General features: G+C 46.9%; 1 protein-coding gene across 2 annotated transcripts in view; it reads right to left on the bottom strand.

Moving 5' to 3' along the window:
• Asic2 (acid sensing ion channel subunit 2) overlaps positions 1 to 15,319 on the bottom strand; it is a 1,090,353-nt gene that overhangs the window by 92,065 nt on the left and 982,969 nt on the right. For both annotated transcript variants that reach the window (XM_005349398.2, XM_005349397.2), the window contains exon 2: positions 8,882 to 9,032. In XM_005349398.2, coding sequence (XP_005349455.1) covers positions 8,882 to 9,032 — 151 coding nt within the window. The remainder of the gene's footprint in view (positions 1 to 8,881; positions 9,033 to 15,319) is intronic.

Genomic DNA, 15,319 nt, shown 5'->3' with positions numbered 1-15,319 from the left:
TCCTTCCTTCCTCCTTCCTTCCTTCCTTCCTTCCTCCCTCCCTTCCTTCCTTCCTTCCTTCCTTCCTTCCTTCCTTCCTTCCTTCCTTCCTTCATTTCTCTTTTTAGTATGTACTTGTATGTGTGCGCATGTGGGTATGGGTATGGAGGTTGGAGGATAACTTTGGGTATTGTGGCTCAGCTCCTGAGCCATCTAACTTTTAGGTAAGACTTGGTCTCTCATTGGAAATGTGAGAAATGTCCCCCACATAGACCAGGGTAGGCTAGCTGAGTACTATAGGAATATTCCTGTCTCTACTTCTCATCTCTTTATCTCTTTATCTCTCTGGAATGATAAACCCATGTCACCACACCCCCTTTTTTATATGGTATCTGGCGATCCACATCTGGTTCTTCACAATTGCAAGGCAAGCACTTTATTGACTAGTCTACCCCGCCAGCTTCCCATCCAGAGTTTTCAAACTGGGGTCCCTAGAGCCTTGGGGTCTTCCAGGGTTGGCCATAGGGAGCAAGGGAGAGAAGCAGACTGGAATCTCCACCTGCAGGGTATCTTTACTCTCATCTCTTTTCTATGTGGTGAGCATGCTAACCTTTCCTTCAATATAACAAACCCACTCTTATAAAGGAAAGAGGACCAGGCAGAAAAGGAGGCAGGGCAGACCTATTTCCAGGTGTCACTCACTTTCCAGAGGCATCACCCAAACCACTCCTCTGCAGCTATTTTCCCAGGAGCACTTTTACAGTAACAATTTGCACATTAAAAGGGTTTGGTGGACTGAGCATGGTTGCTTTGGGCTTCCTATGCGGTTTTACGCTTAATTCAACTGCTTCATCCACTTAACTAGATTGCCCCTGGGGAGCTCACTCAACTTCTCTGGGACCTAGTTTCTTCATCTTTCACTGGGCACTGTAATACCTCATTAGCAGGGGATCAAGAAGGGGTCACGAGACAGAATGTTTGTGGCACACAGTAGCTGATCATTAATACTTGTTCCTTCTTCGTCTTGACTCTAGCAGTATGCATAATTCAAGTGATTTTTTTTCTCCATCAATAAATATTATTATCCTGTGAGATCCAGATTCAAGATGCTAGGGGCTTATGTTTTATGGGAAGGGACAGACCAAAATAAATAAATAACAAAGGTAAATCGTGTAGCATATTTGAAGAAAGGAACACAATATGAATGAAGGGACCAGTTTGGCAGGTGAGAGATGGAGTGAGAGTAGGTAGGGTCACAATTGTAAAAACAGAGCCCAGGGAATTTAAGCCTTACCCAGCAGGTGATAATAGAGCAAAAACTGCGCAGAGGAGGAAATCAGGTAGACGCTCGAGTAATAGATTATAAGCAGAGGGAATAGCAGATACAGATGCCCTGAAGGAAGACAGTCCTGGAATATTCCAGAAGCACCAAGGAAAGCCAGTATATTCAGAGTGAAGTCACCGAAGGAGGCATTAGGCTGGGGTAGGGCCCAAGGGATGATGGGGGCTGATTTTACCATGCTACAGCACAGGTCTCAAAAATAATTCCTTTGCTCAGAAATATATCTGACATAATATCACATTCATGCATACTTAACACTAGGATTTGGGAAAATGAAGGCAGATTATATTTGATTACAACAGTGTATTTTGCATTGAAATGAATGAGAGGTGGAAGATCTGGGAAGAGGGAGCCCTGGCTGTCATATTCCCTGTGTTTGAGCACGGGCACTAAGAACTGAAGCTCCCTCAGCACAGATTCTGGTCTCTCCAGATGCTGCTCCTCTCAGCACTCTCCATGGTCCACCTCCTCCAGCCCAGTTCTCTGAGGGACCCCTCCTCCTCACCTCCATCCAACTTCCCCAGTATCTATGCAGAGTCCCCACTAGAAGGGCAATCCCTTACTCACTGTTGATTGGCCCAGGGGCAGGTCACTCAACTCAGTTGGGCCAATAACTACCTTCTGTGTGTGTGTGTGTGTGTGTGTGTGTGTGTGTGTGTGTGTGTGTGTTTAATGGGAGATCAGTGATGCAATCAAAGTAGTCTGGCCGTGTGGCAGGATCTGAAACATAAAAATCTTAGTAACTGCTGAGAGCTACATGAGTACATGGGATACAATACGCATAGAAAAAGCCTGTGTCTCCTGAGGGAGAAGGGTAGGAATTCAGAGGGAGGCAGGTGAGAACACCCAGGGGACAGACATCTTGGTCCCAGCCCTCTCTGAGCTGCAGCCCTCTCCTCCCGCTGGCTGGTGGTTGGAGTTTGTCTCAGATTCCAAGGGCAATACAATTCTTTTGATGCCTAAGCTTGTTTGATTCGGGTTCCTCTCATGTGCAACCCAGATAACCCACTGCCTATTTCTTTTATCTTTGAAGTTACTCAGAGGTATCTACACAGAGTTTCATTTTTAACAACCTCCCACCTGTCTTCAATTTAATTTCCGTTAGAAAACTCTGGCCGTGAAATCTGCACTTCTCTGGTCTAGGATGGCTTTTTCCAGAAGCATATTTTGTGAGCTCCTTTATGGAAAAGGAGGCTTCCATGGCCAAAGGCATTTAGAAAATAAATGCTGCGTACAATATATCTGTCTTGGAGATTCATGATGTAGCAAATTAAAGAATTCCCGCAATGAATAAAGGTGCATTTCACGGTCTAACCAGGGCTCCCTAGATTCTTTTTCTGACCCCAGAGCCTTTTTATTTGTGGAACATATAAAGTCCCAGAACTTCTGATTCTCCACAGGGCCCATTTTGGGGCACCCTGTCTAGGTTCACATGCATCCTCAAAATGGGAGATTGCCAGGGTGTCCCACTTAGAGATGTTTGATGCCCTGGGCTCCTTATCAGCAGCCTGGTGGAAGGCGCATTTGTGATCATTTTCATGGAGTTACCTTCTGTATACTAAGCATGAGGCAACAGCGGTCTTTCAAATTAGTGTCCTCCCATTGGAATTACATCCAAGGAAGGTCCTTGCTCCCTCTTTCCTTCTTTCTCTTTCTGAGCATGGGGCTGTCCACAAGGCAAGAGTCTCAAAGATTCTCTTCCAATAGGAAGAGGATTCCCAACATCAAGGGCAACCAGGACCCTTGTGACATTATGAGATCTCTAGATTGTCCTTTCCTGTGGAGCATAAGGAGCCCTCTCCTCTGAGCCCCTTAGCCATCCTGAACAGCCAATGAATTTCAGTTTTTATTCACCTCTGTTTTACAAATGAGGAACCCAAAGTTCCTCTACTTGTCCCAAGACACACGGCTAGAATCGGAAAAACTAGATTTGCCATTGGGTTTGCATCACCCTGTTACACCATTTTCTCTGTTTTCTTATACTGCCTGGGTCATCAAGCCATCTGCGGCCATTCCCCCAGCAGTTATATTTCTTTTCTCCTCCATCATCACCCAGATATTTCCTATAGGGACCTAGGATCCTTCCTTCAGGAATTGAGAAGCAAGCTGGCTTCTGTGCAGCCATGTACCTTGGTAGGTCTGGAAGGCTGTTTTTGGTAGCTGTGGCAGTACTGCTGCTCATAGACCTTAGGACCAATAGCCAAGGAGTCAGGTGTCTCTGTCCCTACTCAGGTAACTTCACAGACAAGTGTCCCACTGAAGCTCATCACCCAGGAAATAAGCAACTTTAGGAACCAAGGTCTCTCAGTGACATTGAGACAGCCATTGCTCAGCTGGCTTCTCAGCCTGAAGAAAAATACAGTGGAGGAAGGGAGGAAGGGCTGATATAAGAATCCAGAACTTCCAACTGTGTGGCTTTGAGGAAGGGACTTAATCTCAGCTTCCTTCTATAGTCAGAACAAGGAACTCTGCTTGTCACTCAGGGTCATAGTGAGGGGAAAGACAAGGATGAGGAGGACAGAAGACTGTGAGAGGTAGCTATGGAGACAAGATTGAACAGAACCAATCACGGCTTGATGACGCTGCATTCCAATGTACTAACTGCTCCACAATATGGTAGCATAAGGCTCTTGGGGCTATTTAGCTTTAAATTAATATATTAAAAAGGTAATATTAAAATTATAGTTCCTCATTTTCCCTAGCCACAGATAACGTACTGAATGGCACAGAGAACATTCCCTTGATTCCAGGAAGTTCTACTGGACAGTGCTGATCAGATTCTCCTCTAACGAGTTTCTTGTCCCCATCTGTTTTCTACCCATTCCCTGCAGAGCCTCAAGTTGCTGCTATGTGTTTCCCCAAATGTCCAACTTCAAAAGAGAGCATAGAGCTCTTGGCAGGAGTGAGATTCAGTTTCTCTGCTTCTCAAAAGGTAGGGCCTTTGTCTTGCAATTTCTGCATCTTTGACAACAACCCAATCCCTGCTCCATGTTAGAAATGGGGCTAGTTCTTCATCTCAATTAGGGACTTCTCTAACTTGGCATAGTTCATGGTCAAGTCTGGGTCAGAACAGGGATGGCTTGGTTGATGTCAATACATCATTGTTTCATTCTGGGCCTCAGGTAAACAAGGAGGTTGGCCTAGTATAGAAGACCTCTGAGGTTCATTTATCACTCATGTTGTGGAGGATACTGACTTCCTAGGTGGCTCTGGTTACAAAGCTCTCTATCACCAGAGTTCTCTCTACCAGTAGCTGGTGTTCAGGTTCAAGATCCTGTTGATGTAGGGGCCTGGACTGTGTGAGGATGTCTGTGATGGAGGGCCTGGCATTGTGTGTGTTGTCAGTATTTGCACTTATGTTCCTGACTCAAGGCATCAGGATAGCACCTGCCAAGTCACCACAGAAGGACAGGACTAACTTCTGCTTAGGCAGGGTTTCAGGGCTTATTTAATATCCCTGTCTTTTCCTTTAGATAATTTAACAGGCACATATGTTTTGGCTTCTGTACGAAGGAATACACTTCAGGTACCTACCTCCAGGACTTGGGGTTAGAAGGTTACAAATCCCATAATCCAAGTATTCAGCCTCACCTAAAAATATTTTGAAAAGTCTGGTCCAGATGACCAGCTCTCAGAGATGCCAGAGCTAAGTGGGAACACAGACTTTTATCCTGCTGCATGTGGTATAGGGAGATTTTACCTCTTAGATAGGGAGAGTTTATTTTCCCAGCTGAAGCAACTGAGAGATACCCATCATGTGGGCATCAATGACCAGGGTCACCTCTCTCCATCAGGGTGCTCAGATGAGGTGCTGGGGAGAAGGAGACAGTTTGGTTGCAAGAGAATGCTTGTCACTGCAGCTGGTCAACTTCAGGGCTGAAAGCCTTCTGCCTTGGCAGCTGGAAGGCAGGGCTATGGAGAAGCCAGGCCTCAGGCTCTTCCTCAGTGAGAGTAAGCATGGGAGGGGCAACAAAATATAGAGTTAGGGGTGTCTGGCCTCTCTCTCTTTCTCAGCTCTGGCTTTAAGGCTCAGGCTCTCTCTTCTGCTGGATCTACTCTTTCTACTCTTCTCTACTGGTCTCTGCAGGCTCATCTCACCCACTCAGCTACCCTCCCTGTGCTGTTTTGAATGAGAATGACCCCCATAGACCGTGCATTTGAGTGCTTAGTCATCAGGGAGTGGCATAGCCAAGAAGGATTAGGAGGTGGGGGCTTGTTGGAAGAAGTGTGACATTGGGGGTGGGCTTGGAGGTTTTGGAAGCTGAAGCCAGACCCAGTGGCTCTCTCTTCCTGCTGCCTGCTAATCTGAATGCAGAACTCTTGGCTCCTTCTCCAGTACCATGTCTGTCTGCATGCTGCTATGCTTTGTGCCATGCTGATAATGGACTAAATCTGTGAAACCATAAGACAGCCCCAATTAAATGCTTTCCTTTATAAGAGTCGCCATGGTTGTGGTGTCTCTTCATATCAATAGAACGATGACTAGAAAGAAGTTAATACCAGGGAGTGTATTCTTGTGGTTGGCTTGACCACGCTCTTATGTTGGCAGAATATGGATTTTAGGACTTTGGATAAGGAAAGCAGTTGAACACTTCAAGTGGGGCTTAATGGGCCATCCTAGTAGGAACACAGAAGACAGTGCTGAGGGCAATTTGAACTGTGGGGGCCAGAGCTCAAGAAGTTTCTGTGGGGGAGAATTTAAGTAAGTGGTTCAGAGATCATTCTTGCAATATTTTTGCAAAGAATGTTGCTGCTTTTTGACCCTGTCCAGAAAATCTGCCTGAGGCAAAAAAAAAAAAAAAAATTGAAGAATTTTTGATTAATGGTGTTGCAGAGAAGATTTCAAGACTGTGTCATGTGGTTGTTAGTGGACACTCTTATGCAGATCTATAATGAAAAGGAGCAAGACGAACAAGGAAAAATACAAAATGTACAATTTGAGGAAAAAAGGAGAACCAGGAAGTATATTGGAGCTAAGACGAGTGCTCAAGGAGAGAAAGAGTTTAAAGGAAAGCCTGATGCTAAATTGAATAAAAGGGGCAGTGAACTCAAGGCAAGACCCCACCCAAATGAGCTTCCAACTTGTTAAAAGGAATTAAGGAAAAGTTTAGCAATAAAGAAACCACAGAAAACAGAAAGCCTATGAAAATATATTTGAACGAGGAGTCAAATTTAAATCCCCAGAAAGCAACAGAATTTGGAAGCTTTGGCTACATGGTTCTGTCTTTAGAGTCAAGGCAGAAGGCAGGTGTTGTGCAATCTTTCTCCATGGCTAAGGAAAGCTGCTGAGGTCAGGCATGTGGCAGGGGTGTTCCTGAACAGAGGCCTAGAGAGGCCACTGCATGAAGCAGTGAAGGCGAAGCCTGGATTGTGTTAGAGACTCCAAGGTAAAGCCTGGATTGTGTTAGAGACTCCAAGGTGAAGCCTGGATTGTATTGAAGACCCTAAGATTCTGGAGATGCCAGAGCCATGGGATACTTGCTGAGAGCTGCAGACTAGGTGGGGAACCAGCCCAAGAGAGAAAAGTGTGTTGTAGCCAACAAAGCCGAAAGGAGTTGGAGATCTGAAGAGCCCTTTGACATCAGACATGGGGATGCAGTCTGGAGTTTGCCCAGCTGGTTTTCAGACTTTCTTTGGTACAGTATTTTCTTCTCACTTTGCTCCCTTTCCTACCTTTTGGAATGGTAATATATATCCTGTGCCATTGTATGTTGGAAGTACGCGATCTGCTTTTTGATTTCGATTTTACAAGGTTACAGTTAAGAGATTTCCTTGAGTCTCAGAAGAGACTTTGAACTTCGGAATTTGAAACAGTGTTGAGCCTGTGATAGACCATGGGGACTTTTGAAGTTGGACTGAATACGTATATTTTGCATTATGATAAGACTATAAGCCTATGTGAGCAAGACAGTGGAATGTGGTGGTTTGAATAAGAATGTTTGGTCACTAGAGAGTGGCATTATTTGAAATAATTAGGCCTTGTTGGGGGTAGGTGTGGTCTTGATGGAGGAAGTATGTCACTGGGGGTGAGCTTGGAGGTCTCAGAAGCAAGAGCTAGGCCCAGAGTCGCTCTCTTCCTGCTGCCTGAAGACCCAGAGTTAGAACTCTCAGCTACTTCTTCAGCACCATGTCTGCCTGCATGCTGTCATGTTTCTCGCCATGATGCCAATGGACTAAACCTCTGAGACTGTAAGCCAGCCCCAGTTAATTGGTTTCCTTTATAAGAGTTTGCCACGGTCATGGTGTTTCTTCACAGTAACAGAACAGTGACAGAGATACTCCCTGATGTGCCCTGTGTACAACATTACTACTATATGGATACTATTTATATCTCTGACTGTTAGTCTTAGACACATCTTGATATTCTTTTTCTGGTGAAATTCTAGAAACTTCCTATATTCCTTGGCTTATGGCTACATCACACTGCCCTTTCCTCTTCCTGACCTTCCTATGCCCCTCTTATAGACACCATTTTGATGACATTAGTCTCACCTAGATAATTCAGGGCTATCTCAAGACCCCATTCAAAAATACACTGTGTACCCAGAGCCTTTCCCTGTGTCCCCACTTCTACCATGGAGCATTTCTTCCTTTTACTAGGCTGTGATCAATGACTTAGCCTCCCCCTCCCATGTGGTGGTTTGAATGAAAATGGCCCCCATAGGTCCAGAGGAAGTGGCACTATTAGAAAGTGTGGCCTTCTGGATAGTATGTCGTCTTTTTGGAGAAAGTGTTTCACTAGGGGTAGGCCTTGAAGTTTTAGAAGCTCATGCTAGGCCCAGTAGCTCACTGTCTCTTCCTGCTGCCTGCCATTCCAGACGTAGAACTCTCAGGTACCTCTCCAGCACCATGTCTGTCTGCATGCTGTTATGCTGTTATGCTTCCTGCCATGATGACAACAGACTAACCTCTGAACTGTAAGCCAGTCCCAATAAAATGTTTTCCTTTAAAGAGTTGCTGTGGCCATGGTGTCTCTTCATATTAACAGAAACACAAAGACACATCGTAACATTCTTACTTTGACTGCTAATGATAAACTACAGAATAAAAAGAATGAATACTTGAAGCAGCACACACAGAACTCTAGGGCCTTACACATGCATGGTTTCATGTCCCCAGGTCCATGTTCATTGATTTTTCTAACACCTTGTATCCTCCTCCTCCACAGTCCCCAGGCATATCCTGGTGTCCTTGTAGTTGGACTTCATGGATAGATCTGGTATTTGGGATGGCTCAGAGAAGATTATGTTGGTTTATTCCATCCTCTTCTCCCCCCAGATCAAACCACTCACCCCCCAACCATAACAGTTCCTTTGAACCTTCTTCTAGACCTCCTCTCCCTGCCTTCTCTCTCTCCCCAATACTCACATCCTTTATCCTCTAACCTGGAGGAATCCGAGGGAACCAGGGGCATAAGCATGCCAGGGACAGCTTCACCATCTGTCAGAATATACCTGACCCCTTGCCAAAGAATAACCTACTTGGCTCACATCAACCTTTCTGAGGGAAGCCTGCATCCCTCGCCACCACCCGGTGCCAGAGTCTCTGGGCCCAGCTCACCTGTCTCTCCCCAGATGGGCAGGTACTCATCTTGCTGAATGTCCAGCATGATCTCCAGCCCGTTGCCCGTCCCCCCCTTGACTGTGGTGAGCAGAGGCTTGCCATCCTCGCCTGAGTTAAACATGTAACACTTCCCATATTTTGTAAACACCTGAAGGAGAGAAGAAAAAGAGAGAGAGAAAAGGACATGGTGACATCACATTGAGCTCCAGGGATGAGCAAGACCTTAGAACTCCCACAGCTAGTCAGAGCCTCTACTGCCCACTAATCTTAACCCTCTTGTACTAAAGATTTCTCTATTCCTTATCTTGCCTAATGGCTGGTTGTCTGTCAAGTAAGATTTTGGTATCAAATAAGAAATTTGGGTACTCCCAGGGGCTTGTTGCGTGTTATCTGACCACTTTTGAGCACCCTCCCCAAAAATTCCACCCATTTCCAAGCACGTATAACATCATCTCGAAACTCTTGACCCTCTAAGCCATACCCCAAGCTTTAGGCTCCTTCCCAGGCTGCAGACAGACACAACGACACTACTTCTGAGAAAAGCCTTCCAGATGTTCCCCAGATGTCCCACACTCTGCCTGTCCCAGAAGGCACAGGACTTGCTCCAATATTCTACTTATGTTGCTATTTCTTCCATATCAGAAACATTTTCTTTTGAAGGCCAGGGAGGGGCTATATCAAGAGGTAGGAAGTAACTAAACTTACAAGGCACAGGAAGTAAACAAAACTCACAAATTACAGGAGAGGAGACTCCTGCACAGGGTTGAGTGGCCTGTAGGTAGCATAGGGAGCTTCAGGGATGAAGATCTGTGAGCTATAAATCATGCTGAGGTGGGCTTTTTGGTGATGTCACTGCGCTTGGGCCATCCATATTTTGTAAGCAACCCTTATCCAGCTTGGTGATAACCCCAACATGAGGCTAGGCTTGGGTGGACCTATTCTTTGTCATTGGGGCCCCAGCTGAGTGAACAGCCATTTGTTGGCCTCTCCCCAGGGAAAACCACACACTCTACCAACAGTTCCCAGAATTCCCATCAGGGGGAACAGCATCTGCTTGTCAAGGGGCTCAACCTAGACTCCCCTGCCAGTGTCACTGTCCAGTCTTTCTTCTTCTCCCCCATACATAAGCAGCCAACAAGGCTCAGCAGTATCCTCCGCCATGTCTGCCTTGACTTTTGTCATTCTCTTTCTATCCTGCTGGATAGAAGCGGCCCCTTCCTGCTGCTCTGGTTCCTTAACTGACTCTTGGAGTTCCAGACAACTCTCTCTAGCTACGTTACAAACTTATCTTTCTGAAGGTGATCCTGTGCTGAAAATCTATTAAGGCCAGTCCATCTCCTGCAGGTTGAAATCGACAACCTCTTCACCCGGTCTTCTATGGTGTGCTCTTCACATACCTGCCTACTTCCTGTCCTCTTCCTTCCTGCCTCAGCCTGCAGGCATCATGGGATGGTCAAGTCCGTGGTCTCAGGGACTACATCTGCTAGCACATTCATGCGTCTTCCCCCAGTAGCTCACGCAGTGTCTGGCACACAGATGCCATAAATACATGTTAAATGAGTGGATGAGCAAGAGAGTGGAGGTGGAGTCGGGACAATAGGTCTGTAGCCCTGGAGTATACCCTGCTGGTCTCCCTGCTTCTGTAAATCTGCTCATTCTTCTCTGCCTGGACAACCACTCACTGTCTCCAAGGCTAAACTGATGCCTCTTCTCCTCCAGGAAGACTTGCAGGCTGGGTGACCCTTCTTTCTTGCCTCTCCTTGTTCTTCCCCACAGCTTCCATCATACTGAATGCATCTCTCCTGACCTTGACTCCGCCTTTCATTTCTGAGTCCGAGCACTTAGCTGGCATACAGAACAGGCTTATTCTATTTTTGCTTGATGAAAGCATGATCATAAAGATGTTGTGTGGAAGAAGTCCAGGGCAAGGGATGAGAGAGCTCTGTCCAAGTTTTCACCTTGTCCCTCAGTATTTGGTATTAAATGCACCAAATAAACCCTTTAAGGCATGGTTCCCTTGTCTGTAAAATGGGAGTTCTAGTCTGCTTCTTCTCAAGGTCACTGAGAGGATCAGCTGAGACAATTCGTACAAAAATGCTCTAAACACTATGAGCTTTCTGTAAATGCTAGTCTTTTTCTTTCTTTCTTGTTTGATTTTTGGTTATATAACCACTTTGCAACCTCGAGCTGAAGCCAAATACATCTGGCAAGATTGGCTGGAAGAAAGCCATGCCGACTGAATTGAATTCCTGCAGCCACTGAGATCTGGGTGCAGGCCACTTCCCTCTGGCTCCATGCCATTCAGTCAGGGCCAGGTTGAGCACAAGTGCTGCCCTGGGGACGGCCTTTCTTGAGCAGCTCTTAAGGGCCACAAAAAAGGAAGACAAAGGGAACCATGTGTCAGTCACTGTGTTGGACTTGGGATGGTTACTGCATTTGGTCTTCACAGCAGTGACTGTGGACGGGTATTGCAGGCCCACTGTGCAGAGATGGAAATCAAGGAAATTAAAACTCCACAACTAGTAACAAGAGAAGCTGGGATTCAAATCCACGTCAAACACACCCTCTTGGTTATGCTGTCCCAGAAGGAACACAGGGCTCTGGGTCACGGGGTCACCTCTCAGAGGAAGCACCTTTTTCGCTGCTTCTCCACTTTGCTTGTTTTTAATCATCCAGTCATTATTTATGCGTGCTCCTACAACGTGCAAGGAACAGGATGGTGGCAAACCCCTAGGACCTACTGTTTGCCTTTAGCATCTGCAAGAAATGGGAGTAGAACAGCCCTACATCTTCTCCATTATACAGAACAACTCAATTGCTGGCTAGCTGTACTGCTTCAGGATGCCCAGGTTGCTCTCGCGGCTCACGGTGGGAGAAGAGCTAGAGAGCCAAAATCCCTAAGCAAACAGTTCCTCTAAGAACTGAACTTTCTCGTCGCTGTTGCACACAGTGACTGGACTCGGCTAATGAACCTGTCCCCTGGAGAGATGCTGGTAAGGCCACGTAACAAGCAGAGCATTTTATAGTGAGCACAATCATTGCAAGGGGTTGACTATGTCAGGAATGACTTCCGGGGTGTTTCAACAAAGCCCTCCCTTCTTTTCCTTAATGTGTATAGACACTATAAACACTTAGCCTCGAAAACTACCCATAATTACACTTAGCCCATCCTCATGGCGAGATTTGTTGGTAAAAGCAAATTCCAGCCTAGTGTCTAATTATTGCACATCCCAGCTGCCCCAATTAACTTCCTTTTCCTCCACTATTTAGCCCTTGACCTTTAGATTATTGGGCCGAGGATAGAATGTGCTGTCTATTCCTGAAGTTAGTCCAGATCCTAGCCTGGCCACACACGTGCTGTGCCAAGTGACTTGATAAAGGCAGTGACACCCCACCCCCGAGCAACAGAGAGGGATGGAGTGGTCTAGGAGATCATCTCATTCATCCCCCTCCCTTTATAGATAAGGGCACGAAGACCAGGGAGGTTGAGGCTGCCCTACGGTCCACAGTGAGGATGTGTCCCAATGGAACACTCATTAAAATCTTTGTCCTTCTTTGAGGTGGTCTTCCTCAGTTGAACAGGATGTAGAGCTTTCTTTGGTCCCTCCCCTGTGAACTTCTCTTAGCTACCACTTGTCCTCTCTATGCAGGCTCAGGGGAGCTGAAGCCGGTGAGCCGAAGTCCTTCTCTGTAGAGAAGAGAGTGGGAAAGTCCCTCCAGGGGCACACAGAGAGTTACATCCTGCTCTTTGACGGGCCCTTGCCAGGCTGGGCCCTCATTCCAGCCCAGATGTTAGTTCCTGCCAGTGCACTTACACCAGGCTTCTGTTTGCTGCCCTTACTCCCCGGGAGGGTGCTGGGGCACATTCTCCAGTGTGCTGGTGTGGACTGATTGGGCAGAGTGGGTCAGGGTTGGGCACCAGGCTGACCATTATCAAGTCTGGTGGTCTATGGCGGCCAAGTTCTGCTTGCAAGTCAGGCTGCTGTGCGGCACTTCCCTCCGAGCTGGAAAACCTTCCATCTTGGAGCAAAGCTCATTAAGATGTTTACAGGGAGGTGAAACAATAGGATGCTCCAAGGGGAGGTGCAACACCCCATCCTGCAGGGAAACTCATTAAGACAGGAAGTAAACAGCTCAAAATAGCTTCAGGAAGTCTGTGAAACTGACCAGATTCACTGGGCCCCTCTCTCCGCAAGCATATATAAACAGTAACGATTGCTGAGACACTGTCGAAGGAGCTCAGCTGCCTGGAAGACTTTCGGAGCAGCCAGGCAGACTGGAGGAAGCAGAGTTTAGCAGAGCTATCTAAAAAAGACAAACCCCGTCCAATCTGTTGAGGGCCTGCAGGCTGTGCAGCACACTCCCAGTTTCTTGCTTTTGTGCACCTTCAGTCATGCTGGGATGGGATTTTGGTGGTGGAGTTGTCAGAGTTGTTCTTGCTCCTGTAAGTAACCTCACACCCACATTCCTATAAGTAACTCCACTAAAACTCATTGGTTCACCAAGTCGGACAAGCGTGGTAGCTACACTTTGATCTATTTTCATTAGTTCCCTGTCTGGGGTTAGTAGCCCTGTTCAGACCTCCCTGGGAATAGTGACACACAACACAGGCCCAGCAGGAAGAAGCCTAATGCCTTCTGTTAAAGCCCCAGACTCTCTAGAGTCTTGCACATCCTCCTGCTCCCTTCTTCCCCTTTATGTTTCACATTCTTGGGCAATTCAGTTCCCGGAGTTCCAGCGGCTCTTCCCCCACAGGGCCTGTCCACAGGTTTCTTCTGTCTGGAATATTCTCTCCACATACTTCGCATGCATCACACTCCATCCTCCCAGACATGCCTCATTCACCCGCCTCAGTCTCTGGCTCCAGGATCTGCATGGGTTCAGCCTTCTTGCCTTATTATCTCACTCACTCTGTGTTTCCCTGCCACAGGGTGGAACTAGGTCATTATTTCCTCACTAGACTGTAAGTTTCCAGACGACAGGAAGTGTGTATTTTGTTGAATGGATGAATGAATCAATGAGTGAGTGAATGAATGGGTTCCAAGGTGTTGCTGCCCCATGTCCCCTTGTCTACCTCTGTCGGGTGTACTTGTAAGCTGGCTAGCCACACCTGATTCTGTCCAGCGCTCATGCCGAAGTCTTATCCAATCCTCTCCCCTCCCCTGTCTCCTACCCAGCTTCCTCTTTACCTGCACCAAACACGTTTGCATCTCTACGAAGATGTTAGAGCAAACAATCCTATCAGGAGCTAAGATGATGGGGAGACAGTTTAGCTTTGTGTGTGCAGCCCCGGGGGCTCTGAGAAAGCACAGTGCCTACCTGCTGGTGCCTCCCCTGCCTCCCTTCCTGGGCTGTGGAGCCGGCTGCTCCTGCTTGTTTTTCTGAGGATTATTTCCCTCTCGGCTCAGCATCAAAGGCTGCTGAGCTATTTACACAGAGCACAATTTTTCTACCAACTTCGGACAAGATGCAGTTCTCCTTCCCTATTTCAGGACATAATGATGGGTAAGTGTAACACATGCTTCAGATTTACACCTTATCGCCCCCGGGCAGAAAATACAATTTATTCAAGTCTAGGCTGTCAGGCCAAGCTCTCTGCTTCTCCAGATCTGCCATTCTTCCCGGCATTTCTCTGCCTTAGTGGTAAGAGTTGACAGCCCCATTTGTGGCTCACAGGGATGGGCTTGCTGATTGCGGCAAGTCGAGAACGTCTTGGAGTTGGATTGGTTTGTAAGGCTTAATGAGGATTAAGCAATGTGCAGGCTTCAGACTGGACTCTTTAGACGGACTGAGAATGTGATACGTGGCCATGATGGTGATTGCTAGTATCTTCGCGGTACATTGCTCATAGGCTACAGTGTCTACAAACCCCTTCAACTTTCTGAGTGGCTCTGTAAGACTGGAGGGAAAGAAGCTGGCAACTCCTGAGTCTGCTCAGTGCTGCCTGTGATTGGCACTTTCACAGGGACCACCTATCTCGTTCTTCCCTAGGTGGTCCTAACCATCAGGAGAGTCAGACATCTTACATGGTTGTGGAAACAGAGACTGGGATCTTTCTCTTGACAAAATTAAAAAGAAGGAGCCATCAAATTTCCAGTCAGACAGGATGGGGCCAAGGCATCTTGTCAACTCTGTGGCCCTGAATAATCATGGGGCATTCCTAAGTCCAGTTTTCTCTTTTAACTGGGGCATCATAATCTTGGTTGGGCTACAGAGGCTAATGGAGAGAATGACAGTGACTGTGCTTGAGAAACTGGTAAAGCAGCGTTGTCACTTTAGCGATCGCATCAGAGAGAGGATCTGTGCTCATTCTTTCAGCAGAAGAGAGATGTGCTATATAGAGATACACTGTAGGGAGATGCGCTACAGGGAGATACACTGTAGAGAGATGCGCTACAGGGAGATACACTGTAGGGAGATGCGCTACAGGGAGAT

The sequence above is a fragment of the Microtus ochrogaster genome, chromosome 7 (genome assembly GCF_000317375.1).
Source record: "Microtus ochrogaster isolate Prairie Vole_2 chromosome 7, MicOch1.0, whole genome shotgun sequence".
NCBI lineage: Eukaryota > Metazoa > Chordata > Mammalia > Rodentia > Cricetidae > Microtus > Microtus ochrogaster.
The sequence above is the reverse complement of the archived record's forward strand: the minus strand, read 5'-3'. Positions and strand labels throughout refer to the sequence as shown.